This window comes from Patagioenas fasciata, chromosome 3 (assembly GCF_037038585.1).
Source record: "Patagioenas fasciata isolate bPatFas1 chromosome 3, bPatFas1.hap1, whole genome shotgun sequence".
Taxonomy (NCBI): domain Eukaryota; kingdom Metazoa; phylum Chordata; class Aves; order Columbiformes; family Columbidae; genus Patagioenas; species Patagioenas fasciata.
This window is the reverse complement of record NC_092522.1, coordinates 109,233,242-109,246,559: the sequence shown is the minus strand read 5'-3', so window position 1 is coordinate 109,246,559 and position 13,318 is coordinate 109,233,242. Positions and strand designations below refer to the sequence as shown.

Genomic DNA, 13,318 nt, shown 5'->3' with positions numbered 1-13,318 from the left:
TAATAGGTAGCCATTCGGTGCTTTACACCTCTAATTTAAGCTTAGGTTTGCCATCTATGCAGTTTCTACGTTCAACTAAAAATCCCTGAGATGTAGATATTTTCTTTTGCTCAGGTGCTACGTGTCTGCATTTCTCATTTTACACATTGAAAAGAATACTGCTTAAGTAATGCTGAGTAAGAGAAGTAGCCAAAGTGATTTTAAAAGTAGTTTTATTTTTCCAGACATTTGACTGGTTAACAAGAGTAAAATTTATTAATCATGCTCTAATTATAAATCACTGCATCCAGGACATTGAAAATAAGAGTTGATTTTAGGTTATACAATATATACAGTTGCTCTGCAACTAAACAAAATAAAAACAACTGAATTGAATATCATACATCTCATAGCATTCTAAGCTGCATTTTAAGTGTCACTTGCTCCTTTTTAAACAGTTAACACAGCAACCTAATAGTCTGTCTATTAACAGGTTTTTTTAGTAATTATTTTTATCGGATTTGAAAAGTTGTATGAGATATGCCAAAATTTTGGACTTAAAAATTCTTAATTTTATATTATAAATAGATATCTACAGGTTCTAGAATTTATTTTTCCTCTGCCAGAGCAGCAAACTTGGAGAAACATTGAAAATCCAGGGGTAAATTCTGCTTAGCTGCTCTTTATTGGTCCTCGAGATTTTATCTGTCTGCACTGTTAGTGCTATTAAGTTCTATTCTACAGGTTTTCTAGTTTCTAAGTGACCAGTGAAGAAGGTTGTGACATTTCAAAGTGTGTTCTTCTTCTAGCAGAACTCAAGGAAAATTTCCATCGCTGTTACATACACTATAAGATTCTGTGTTAAAAATACTGTACATTAGGAGATCTGTGCAAAATAATATGCCCATTTACTCTCTAGACTCTATCAGGGATAGAAACATACAAAATAGTGTTGCAAACTGAACATATCAGTGAATAAAACTAGTGCTAAACTATTACTTTATCATTTTACTGGGAACTTTGAAAATACAGACTAATTTGCTTCAACTTGCAACAAAAATATCTTGAAACATTCCAGTTTGTTCCCATTTATACTGCAGCAACAGCATCTAGAAAATGAAAGTTGTGTGTATACGCGGCTGTACCCGTTGGAGAGGCTGTCAACCCACTGTACCATTTTGGAAAGGCGATCCAAGGCAAGATCAGTGCTGCTCTTCCAGCACTAACGCAATGTGATTTTTTTCTCCAGATAAGCATATATGGTGCTGGCCTGTTTTTCATTCCGTTCAATATGAAATGGCCTATTTAAACACCATTTGTCAGAAATTCAAAGTTCTCTTGATAAAACTAGAGATACAATATTCACAAAACGTGATCAAAGCCAATGTGACCTAGACATTGATTTTTCTTATCCTATGCCATCAGTTGTTTCCTGTAGCATAAGCAAAAACTGGTACAATTTCACAATATACAAACATCAAAACGATGCCAGATTTGTATTGGTGTTCTGTGAGCCAACTGGGAACCACCCATGGCCTAGCCTTTGTTCACAAATTATTGAAACAAATTTAACAACAGTGTAGCTACCATATATGTGGATATATTATATAAATACAGAGTGAGTCAGCAAACTATAATTGTTTGCAAGGTAGTGGCACACAAGATTTTACAAAACAGAACAATGTAGTGTATTTGTGAGGTGTCAGATACCTTATTGACCAAGGATGTTTTTCTAAATGTTCCACCAGATGTGTTCCCTGTGAACACATTGCTGGATGGTGTAAGAAAATTCAAGAATTTAAAAACAAAGTCTAAACACTATAATGAGAAGAGTGTAAGAAATGCTCTGCAATCCATCATCATAGTTAAGTACATTTCAGGAAGTGCAGTTTTCATATCCTTGAGTTAATGGAGTAACTCGATAATATTGCCATAGTTTAGGTAACCAGCAGTAGTCACATTAAATGACCAAAATGGATGTAACATACATAAAGAACATTCAAAAAACAGGTTCTACACGCGTGCAGCATAGAAAAATGAAACAGTCTCAAGCTCACAAAATTAGAACTAGAAAGTTCAACAACTAACACAGATTTCAGATACCTGTAAGCAAATATCTACATCCATTCTGAAAGAAAGACAGAAAGAAGTTTCTCCTGTAGTAAACTGAAATACTTTTTCACTTTTACCTGGCCAAAGACACCCAATTAAAATAGTTTCTCCTGTAACTGTTGACATCCTGGATGACAGCCAGTATGGCAAGATGCTGAGTGAGTCCAATTTAGAACTACGCAGCAGCTTGCATGGTTTGGTTCCAACACTTGAAACGGTATCGAGAATTGGATAAATCCACTGCCCTGTTAGATACACACAATTTGACTGGGGATGCAGCACTGAACTGTAGGATTGTCGTGTTACAAAAGGAAGAACAAAACTACAGTGAATTGATTGGTAAGAACATTCATGATGTTGTGATGTTCACACACTTAAATGGATTGTGATTGTTAAAGCTTTTCAGTTCACCTTGAAAAATACAGGAAGAGTTTTTTGTTTTGTTTTGTTTTTTAAGTGTAAACTGCTTGTGAGAAGTTTTCACATAGAAAAAAGTTTTAGAAGTCCCAAAATCAGAGTGATGGCAATAAAAAAGTAAGCTACAGTACCTAGGACTCGGGCAGTGCTCTGGCAAGGTGTCTGCACATAGGTAGATGAAATGAAACAGAGCAAAACTTATTTCTGTGACCGCTGGAAATGAGAAATGTCTCCACTTATCAGTAGCAATTTAGTCAACAATAAAGTGCACAAATGATACAGGGAAAGCTCCTTTCCGACTGGGATCTCCATCAATATGACCAATCTGCAAGAGTCCAGATAATTTTCAAGTTAATCTCAAAAAGGCCATTTCAGTATCACCAAAATTAACCCCAGTGACCTCCTTGCCTGAAGTACGATGAGCCTCTCCCTACATCTTTTCTGCAGTGGTGTTCTTCTGCATTATCAGAAAATTCAGTGCCACAAGGTGGATTTTGTTATTCAGCTACAGCCTTTTTTTCTTTTTTTTTTTTTTTTTTTTTTTTTTTTTTTTTTTTTTCAAATTCTGTTTTATCCAGTTATTTGAAGGCACCACCTCTTAATGCAGTACCACTGCAACATCTTTTCAGCACATTCTGCAATGCCTGGCAGCCCATATTCTGCCTTTCTTAAGTTCCTTCTGCTTCCCCCTCTTAACAATCACTGAAAGGTAAAAGCATAGATCAAGCTTCAACAATTTGAGGTTTTACAAGAACCTATTTGTATCTATACAGCATTGTTGTCAATTTAGATGCAATTTGAAGTTCTATTCTTTGCTAGCTAACAGAGTAAGGCGAGTGTGTTCATGCATAACAATCTTCCAAGACTTTGCTTTAGCTGATGAGACTCTGGAATGTAAATAGTTGAGATGGTTTCCCAGCTCAAACAGAGAATTTCTCAGTCAGCTGAAACATTAGGACAATATCAAGCTGTCTTCTGAGGGCCACCACACAGCATCTTCAAAGCAGATGAAATAGTAGTGGATTCTTGAAGTGCTGACACCCCCTCCCAGAACTTCCTGAATCAAACAGACCATGTCCCCTGTACAGTGTAAACCCTACTAACATGATTGATTGTTTGTTTGTTTTCTGAATGAGAAAAGCCAAAGACTTACTTGAAGTTTGCTTTTCAAACAAAATACATTTCTGGAATCAAGTTGCCCGTAGATGAAACTTTTCCTGTCATTTGGAAACCCAGTAGGGGATCTTCTGAAGTCAGTGTCAATCTCTAGATTTCACTTCTTTCTTTCACAGTGTTGATGGAAAATGCAAAGTACTCACCCACCACTCCTGATCTTCCTCACCATCGACTACAATAATATCTCCTTCCGAAAAAGTCAGCTCATCTGGGTTATCAGCTACACAGTTGTAAATTGCTTTTACTCTCTTGGGTTTAGTTTTTGACTGAAATATAAAAATAAGTAAATGTAAATAATACAGCATGAAAGAGACAGAATAGACTTGGAGTTATCTAGAGAAAGCTCCAGAACTGATTCCAACCATTATTTTTCATAGGTTAGAGTTCAGCTACATCTTTAATGCTGGGTGCTCATGCTCCAGGCATCCAAAGGCTTTCAGAACCACTGCACCACCAACATGGCCCAGCTCTCCCTTAGCAATCTTCCATGCTGTCTCACCCAAACCTATCTTCAAGAGCTCTATATCACTGCAGCATGTACGATTTAATTCAGAAGATGGGGTGATCAAGATCAAGCGCTTTGCAGCAAGCAAAACAGCACCAGCAATATCAGAAAGAGGCCTGAGCCACCTGCCAATACACCCCTTCCTTATTTGTTAAACGCATTTCAGCAGCGTCCAACCCTCCAAAACATCCTCTGCCTCTCTCTAGCACTTTGAGGACCGCCAGCCATAGAACTGGTTTGTCAGCTCTTCCAATAGGAGAGTTTAGTAAGGAGTCACAATATTCCAATATCGCAGCGAGACTCCAATCCTCGTTGTGTTCTATTTGAAGCAATGCTGAAATTGTTTTGCTCCGGCATCACGGTATCCACCATCCTAATCTCACACCTCTGTCAGTGCAACCCTGTCTGCTGCTGCATTTGTTTGCAGCCTCCTCATAGTGTGTTACAGACCAACAACAATGCTGCCTACACAGCGTTTCCACGCAAGGAGTGGAGAGGCACAGGACCTGGAAGCAGAGCTTAAGCTTTCTACCACCCTTTGCCAGAGTTTGCCCACCCACCGCCAGCAAAAATCTTCTTCCCTAACATGCCAGAGCAGAGCTGTAAGTGCCATTTAATTCAAAAGACATGTGCTAATGCAGTGGGTGTTTGGGACAGAGGCTCCAGATGGGAGGAGGAAAAGAAGACCTCATTACCATCCTGAAGTCCCCCAGAAACTGGTCCCAGTCTCTAGACAGGTCAGCCATATAGCAGGAGCTTGTGAGAGGAGAAGAGACTCCATCCGCAAGTCTGCTCTCCACCAGCAAAACGATCTGCTGAGGACAGTACTGCCCAACAGCCTCTTCATGGGCCAATTTGTCCGAGCGGAGAGCCATGCAGAAAAAGTGGGATGTGGATGGGGAGGGATGGCGGTACTATGCTTGTTGTGCTCCTCTGTAAGCATCCATTTGCATTTCAGTATAAAACCCCCTGAGAGCGCAGAGCAGGCACACCCTTCGGCTCTGTCCCGGGGGCACAGCCCTGAGCCAGCAGCCCTGCACTGCAGCGCAGCCATTGCACCACATGCTCCATCTCAGGCATCTCACTTTGAACCACAAACACCTTTTAGATCAAGAGGGAAAAGCTTCACATCAGTGTAACAGCAACACAATTACTAACTTCAAAGTGCAGTAATTACAGGTATTTCTTGTTGTTTAGAAGGCAAGGAAATTAAAACAGATCCCATTCCCAGAAGAGTAATATCTTCCAAGAAAGTTTCCTATGTATCTTCAATATGGTTTCAAAAATCTAAAATATATATTTAAAAAAAAAAAAAAAAGAAAAAAGAAAAATGCATCAGGAATTTCCATCTGAAAAATAGGCTGTTGAGCAAATGCACTATATAGGAGATAAGCCACTGGCTAGATGTGCATGTACAATTAGCCCTTTTTTTTCTTTACTCAAGAAGCACTTCCGCAATCATTTCCTAAATCTCAGCTGGCCTCTAGATTCGCCGGCAGGGTAAAGACTTAGCAAAAAAGACTGGAGTATAAGGCTAAATGCAGCGATTTAGCCAAAGCACTTTAGCTAGACTGATCTAGCTAAAGCTCTTTAGCTGAGGGGCCCTTGACTAAATCTGAGCTAAGATGCTTTAGCTAGATTGATTTAGCTAAAGCACCTTAACTAGCACACACTCCCTGAGCCAGGTTTCCCTTCCCTTATGACAGAAGAAAAGAATCCAGCTGATTTTCTCAGTCCCACAAAATTCATCCTACTGAAGCCCTAGAGATATCTGGAGAGTCAGATTTGTTCTTCATACTATGTGCAATTAATATTAAATTGTGGAGACACTGTGACTGTTACTAAAAAACAGCCAGGATACCCCATTCACTCATAAGTAAAGCAATTTGTCCCGTAAAACGAGGAAGGAGAGAACAACAGAGAGAACTACTACAACGTAATTTATACAGAAAGCCAGGTAAGGACCTGTTCCAGAACTGACAGATGTGTTGAAAGGATATAGCCAGTACCCACACCTGAATCCCAGAACACACAACAGAAACTGTGATCAGCGTCCAACAGCTTCACAGAGTAAATATGGCAATTCCCTTGGTGCATGTAAGCAAAAGGAATAGACATTCCATTTTACACTAATCAGACCATTTAATTTTATTGTGGTCTAAAACATTAAAGTTATTTTGATGCAAGACAGACAGTAACTTGGTTGAACAAGAGTGTGGGGAAGCAGGAACAGAAATTTTTTTACTCCCAACTAACGTAAAATGAACTCCAGACGTCTCTGTGGCTTTTCAGCATTATCAGATGAGAAAGAGCTAACAAGAGCACTAAGCACACTCAAGCCTGTCCCAGAGAGTTACTATTTCAGTAGACACAGTGAAGGAAAAAATGGATGAAGGGAGAGAGACAGAAGACTGAAGAAGGCATGCCTTATCTTTAGAGCCCATTAATAAGACAGTCATAGAGCCAGGAACAGCACGTGTCCTAACTCTCTGTTATTTACCTACTGAATCACGCTGCTACACAGAACGTAAAGCATCAAGCAGCCCAGACCTAGTCACACACAGCACCTCACAAAATATGGACTCTACATTGTGATTTGCTCACTGCAGAGAAATACTGTCATGAGCGAGCACATAGATGTTTTATGTCTATCGCGCAAGACAGCAACGTAAAATTGGGACAAAGATCAAAGACCCAGCTCAGCTACACATAATGTAGCAGCTCAACTGACATCTGGGAATACATCCCTTTACCTACACCAGTATAAAAATACAGGTATTGACACTAATGTGTGTGTTACCATTCATGGTCCTAGATTATAAATAATAAATATGAGTATAAAAAGGCCACACAATCTAATCAAGAGTCCTCAATCAAGAGTCCATCTAAATTCAGTATCTCTTTTCTAACCATCATCTGAAGGCTGGAGAAGAAGAAGAAAAATATACAATACTTTCAGCCTTCCTCTTCACTCTTCAGTCACCTTCTGGCTGGGGATGTCACAAATCAGATGTGATTTCTCTCCTGTCACCCAGTGAATGTGTGACAAAGAGATGCAAAGAGAATCAACTGCACAAAGAAGCAATTTATTTCGTTTTGAGCTTGATTCCTACTAGTCTTCTCTGAAGCCATTTGATCTACATATGTGAACAACTGGATCTACTTCCATTATAGAAGTACCAAAGCTCCCTTATTACTTAACTGAAGTTAAGAATGAAGTTACATATGATCTACAAGTGACTCACCAAGCTCAACCTAAAAGTGACTCACTTATCAAGCCTACCTACCTTCAATAAGTCAAACCATACATTCTGTGGATTGTGTCAGTCACATCTGGATGTAAGCAAAGAATCCATAAAGAATCCATACTACTTTTCTTTTATTTTTTTCTTTCTTTCTTTTTATTTATTATAACATACAATTATATAAGAAATGCAAGAAAAGCAAAGTTTTTGTATTTAGTGTATTTAGTACAAGTCATGCACCTATTTAACAGACGATACAGGGTGTGTATTTTTCATTATTCTCACACTTTCTCTATAACAGGATACACTATTACGTCAACAGTGTGTTTGACAGAACGAGGAAGATTTAATGAAATCAAAGTCCACGTTCTCTACTTACTATTTGTGATTTCCTTGGCATTGGTGCTGGTGGCTGGATGGGTGCCAAAGTATTTGTTGTAGAACCAGTTTGTGTTACTGGAATTTCGCACACAGAAGACGACTCTCCTGCTGCGAAGGTAAGTAAAACAAGTACATTTTAGGCATGCTTTAAAAAAAAGTTAACAGTGACGACACAAGTTGAAACCAAATAAATTATTCTTTAAAGGATACAAATATTTTCATATCCCATGAGCACACCATTTTAAATGGTTCTTTGTAAATAACTGAACAGAATTTTTCTATCCTTTTCCTTACAAAAAAGGCCTCTTTTTCCCAAAGACAATTACCTAAAGCTTTTAGTACTACAGATATGCTAAAGGAGAAAAATAGCCTATAAAACAGATGAGGGCAGAACCAAAACTCCCATTTCCCCATTCACTCACTACAGACTGTGTGCTTTTAGGACCTTTCTTTCCCAGTAAAGATCATCATTATCAAGATGCTGTAACCTTCACAGGACGCTCCTGACACACATGGCAGACAGTTATTAGCAAACTCCTCCTGGGTTTGTCCAGTCAAAATAAAAAAGAATCCCAGTAAAAACCAACAAACATAATATATACAGTGGAAGGGGAAACCAGGTAGGAGAAAATCCACTACAACCACCACAGAACCCAAACAAACCTCACTTTGGACATTTATTGAGAAGACATTATTGTAACGTCCCAAAGTATCATAGAATGTCCTGAGTTGGAAGGGACCCACAAGGATCATCGAGTCCAACTCCTGTCCTTGCGTATAACAACCCCACAGTTCACACCATGAAGCAGTAGTTACTTTGAACAATGAAAAGAGAACAAATAATGAACTCTGAATAATGAACTCTGTTCATTATCATGAAAAGAGCAATATCGATTTGCAATTTAATTAAAAGTGACACTGCATGATTTTCAAACTAGATACACATTTTTCTGTTCTAAAATGTGTATCTGTTACCTTGTTTATTACAGATGCAAACGAGAGTAAACTAACTCAAGTTTTCATACTGCATCCTTTGTTTAGAGTCAGGTTTAGGTGAGGTTAGGAAAGCTAAAGCCCAACTAAAATTGAATCTGGCAAGGGATGCCAAAGACAACAAGATGATCTTCTGTAAATACATCGCTAAAAAAGGAAAATTAGGGAAAATGCAGGTCCATTGCTCAGCAATGGATCTGGTTACACAAGACATGGGAAAGGCTGAGGTACTGAACACCTTCTTTGCCTCAGTCTTTACTAGCAAGACCGGTCTTCAGGAATCCCAGGTGCCAGAGACCAGGGGAAAAGGAAGTCCGAAGTCCTCCACCTGGGGATGAACAAGCCCATGCACCAATACATGCTGGTGGCCACCCAGCTAGAAAGCCAGGACCAGAGGTGATGGGTACAAACTGAAACACAAGAGGTGCCACATGAACATGGCGAAACACTTTGTTACTATGAGAGTAACTGAGCACTGGCACAGGTTGGCCAGAGAGGTTGTGGAGTCTCCATCCTCAAAAGCCATCTGGATAGGATCTTGGGCAACTGGCTCTGGGTGGCCCTGCTTGAGCAGAGGAGTTGGGCCAGATGACCTCCAGAGGTTCCTCCCAACCTCAACCACTCTGTTATTCTGTTTCTTATTACATGGTCCCATTATTTACATTAATTGGCTGATAATTCTGTTCATGCAGAAGAGCTTGAGGCACGTCTCAAGAAGAGAAACAAGAAGAATGCTGGTAATGACCATATTTAAATAGGCAAGGTAAATAAGAAGAAAAACACTCTCTCTCAGGCCATTATAATAATCGCTTAATTACAATAAAATAAATCTCTAAACCACAATTACCAGTTTGTTGTAGAGACCCAAGTCCTCTAGACTGCCCTTTGTTAGTTAAGCCAGACGACTTCTCAGTCCTGTGGAGAAAGTCAGAAATTGATCCATTTAAGAAACAAACAAGAACTTGGACCGCAACAATACAGAGCGTTTTCCAAATTATAAAATTCTTGTCATGTCTTCAGCATATTTTGGTGACAGCTATTTTGCTTACTACGTTGCTTCTGTATTTTTGATTATACCAATCATAACTTGCACTTAAATTAAAAATGTAAGGCAGAGTAATAATAATACAGGTTCAATTACTGCAATTTGTGTAGAGCAGACTCTTTTTCCTAAGATCTGAAGTTCCTTTCACTGCTACTATAAAATTATGTACGCATATTAGTCTGTACATTCAGCAAGTTGCTTGTCCCTTTTATTTAGGATGGTATCTGCAATCAAAGTAATAGAAAGGGAGCGCAAATGTCAAAGGCTGTTTAGCTCTTTCACTCACAAAGGATTAACCATGTATATTATTTATCTCACATATACACATACACATCCCTGTATCTTATAACTATCTAAGTTTGTATAGGCTTGTACTCTGCCAAATTTTCAGTGTCAGAGAATCCAAAAACTTCCCAGACAAGTTACTATGATATTTCCACATGCTTACTTTTGGAAAGCTTTTCCTAGTGTCTAACTAAATTATTCTTGCCACAACTTAAACATCATGGGACATAAAAAGAAATGGCATCATCCAACACTTCATACATATTTGAAGACATGTATCTATGTTACAATTTATTTTTTTAAAAAATTAAGAGAATCTTATTTCTTCTGAACTTTTCTCACAAGTCCTATTTTCTACGCTTCTCATCACCTTATTGATCTCCTCTGGTTTCTGCCTCACTGTTTTGCACCTTTATTTTACTGCAACACCCAAAACTGAACACAGTAGTCCAGCTGAGGCATTACTGATGTTGAGTCAACTGGAAGGATTAATTCATACATTTTGCAGGCTACAATCAAACAACACTATTTCTTTTTGACTCTTACACAATAGCATGAGTCATTTGACTTACTTTTATTCCTGATTCACTATGTCCTTGCAGATCCTTCTCTTAAGGACTTGTGCTTAACAATATTCTGCTGTTCTCCATGCTTCATTTTTCTTTGTAGTAGATTTTTCTTAAGTACTAAGTGCTGCTTACTGAATGACACCCCTCTTCTCCCTTGACTACAACTGCAGTTTCTCAAGGCTGCTTTGGATATAAACCTGTTTGCCAGAACACTTGTCCCTCCTAACTTTGTTTCCTGCAAATTTAAAAATCATATTTTCTGTTCCAGGTCTCTCTGTTCCTACCATGTATGAAAATAGTGAATGGAACTTAATCTATACAAAGTATGTGAACAATAAATAACACAATCAGACAGAAGACCTCATTATCTCTTCTTTGTTACTAGGTGAGAATTACAAAAGGATTATTCATGATTATTCTTTGTGGCTTTTTATTTCCATCATGCATTCTGTAGATATTCTGCAACTCATACATCTTAAATCACTAGGCTATCTTGTTTTTACCGTGGGAATCTGCTCCCTTAGTGTCTGCCTTCTCTTCATTCACATGCTCTAGAACACATAACTGGCAAAAGTATGCATGCTTTAGAGATAGCTTGCATGTTCTATAAAAAAAAAAATGGAAAAGATACTAATAATTATGAAGTGTATGAAATACTAAAATGACATCAGTTACCCAGTAATAGGCTTTCTTTGAGAGATTCTGCTAGGAGGTTGTGGGGGCAGTGGTGGTGGGGTTGGCTTCGTTTGTGGAGGACCTGGCTGCTGTTTAGATTGCTGGTTCAAAGCTTCTATAATGCTGGCTGTCTTTGCCACAGGAGGCGGTGGTGCTGGAGCAAGCACATCTATGGAAGAAAGTCAGACAGTGAAATGGAATTAATTTAACATCTTGTTTCTCACGTTTGCATCTGCATGTTCTCCTGCTACAGGATTTATCTCCATCCAAGACAAATGCTTTACTACATGTAGTCAACAAGTTAAACAGAAAGCAATCATCCTTCCATTGGAAGGAGGACCTCTTTGGGAAGAGGTTTACATTTTGTTTCACCTAGTCAAGGTCAGAGAGCTCACATGGACTTCAATTCATAAAAGCATTAAAGTATAAACAAAGAAAATTCTTACCAAAGACAGTCATATTCTTGAAAATACTAGATCAGAATATATTTAAGAAAGTGCTAATACTGTTTGCTCAATCAGGGCCTTCAGTTTGTGCTTTATGGTAAAATAACTAAGTGAATAATATCTGAGAAATTTTATTTAGAGGAACGTCTTTTCTTAAAATCTTGTTATGATTAACATCTAAATAAGTTCACATTAGGTTTAGCAATTAACTAAAATTTCTACTGAATTATTAAAACCACCACAACAGCAACTGGCAATGCATTAAAACACCTTTTTGCATTCCTACGGTCTGCAAGAATCAAGCACAATGTGGAGACATAGCCCCAAGCCTACATGTAACACCCATCTTTACAACTAGTGAGAAATGCAGCATTAAAACTATATATAAAAGTGAGGAGCTCTTTTACTCTAGTAGTAGGTAATAATTCCTGTTGACCCTGCACTGCACCATACAGTCCTCATTGGAGCATCAGAGAAGACAGTTCATACAGTTACCAGATGTGAACGATAGGCCAAAGCTACAGTCACCAAAAGAGGAAGCATGAGTTGTGGAAATGGAAAAATAAGCCAACTATGATTAGATACAGCAGAAGGGCAAACAGGGGAAAGTGGAAACATACTTGTAGATGTTACACGCAATGGCGGCACAGGGGGATGAATAGCTGGTGGATCTGATGAAGACCTCTGCCTGCTTATACTTTCCACTCCTAAAGAATTTGTCTTCCACATTGCATTAGATGAAGAAATTGTCTGAATACCACTGCCAAGAACTGAAGGCTGAACTAAAAAGAGAGGAAAATACTGTATTATTATTATTGCTTACCCTAAGCACAAAGTGTTAACATTCACACCCGTGCTTTTAAAAATGGTGCAGCTAGAGCCCTGTATTCAGCAATAGGAACCACTGCCATCCTGCTGGAATGCCAGAGCAGAAATCAGAGACTGGTTTAAAAATAATAAATCACACAGCAGTTTCTGGGTGAAGTCTTACTAACAATTTACCTAAGTAAAATTTGCCTCCAGCCATTGCTTCAAAATATGTTAACACTTGAAAAAGTAGAAATTTCTCAACAAGAAGACAGAAGGCAAGTCTTGGTACCTTCTTTAATCCCTGACTGAGAGCTGTAATCCTCTCAGGTACTCCAAGAAAAAGACCTCACTCTCACATGATCATTAGCAGACATTGTGAACCCAAAGCGAAACATCAGTTTTGACTTGGAATTGACATAAAAACTGTGATTCTGAATTTCACCCAAACAAGAAGCTATAATGTCATGAAACAGTTACAAATTACTACTTCTTTGGGTCCTCCTAAATTACTCCATTCTTAGGCTGAAAAGCTGCTTCCCCATTCCATAAACACACCCACAGGTTTTCTTCATAAAGCCAATATTTTGCACATACAATATCACTTCTCCCTACTCAGAGTATGAGCATCATATCAAGGAAAGATGAAACAGAGTAAGGTATGAATAAATATTAGGTTGCAG

At 38.5% G+C, this 13,318-nt stretch overlaps 1 protein-coding gene across 2 annotated transcripts in view; it reads right to left on the bottom strand.

The window, feature by feature from the left end:
* Positions 1-195: 195 nt before the first annotated feature.
* The window catches only part of ASAP2 (ArfGAP with SH3 domain, ankyrin repeat and PH domain 2), a 91,361-nt gene continuing 78,238 nt past the window's right edge, over positions 196-13,318 (bottom strand). Inside the window, exons 23-28 of one of the 2 annotated variants that reach the window (XM_065833889.2) lie at positions 12,449-12,610; positions 11,383-11,551; positions 9,656-9,723; positions 7,814-7,923; positions 3,828-3,950; positions 196-2,833 (exon numbers count right to left, since the gene is read on the bottom strand). In XM_065833889.2, the coding sequence (XP_065689961.1) occupies positions 2,759-2,833; positions 3,828-3,950; positions 7,814-7,923; positions 9,656-9,723; positions 11,383-11,551; positions 12,449-12,610 (707 nt within the window). In that variant the 3' untranslated portion in view covers positions 196-2,758. The remainder of the gene's footprint in view (positions 2,834-3,827; positions 3,951-7,813; positions 7,924-9,655; positions 9,724-11,382; positions 11,552-12,448; positions 12,611-13,318) is intronic. The other variant, XM_065833890.2, reaches the window with a different exon arrangement.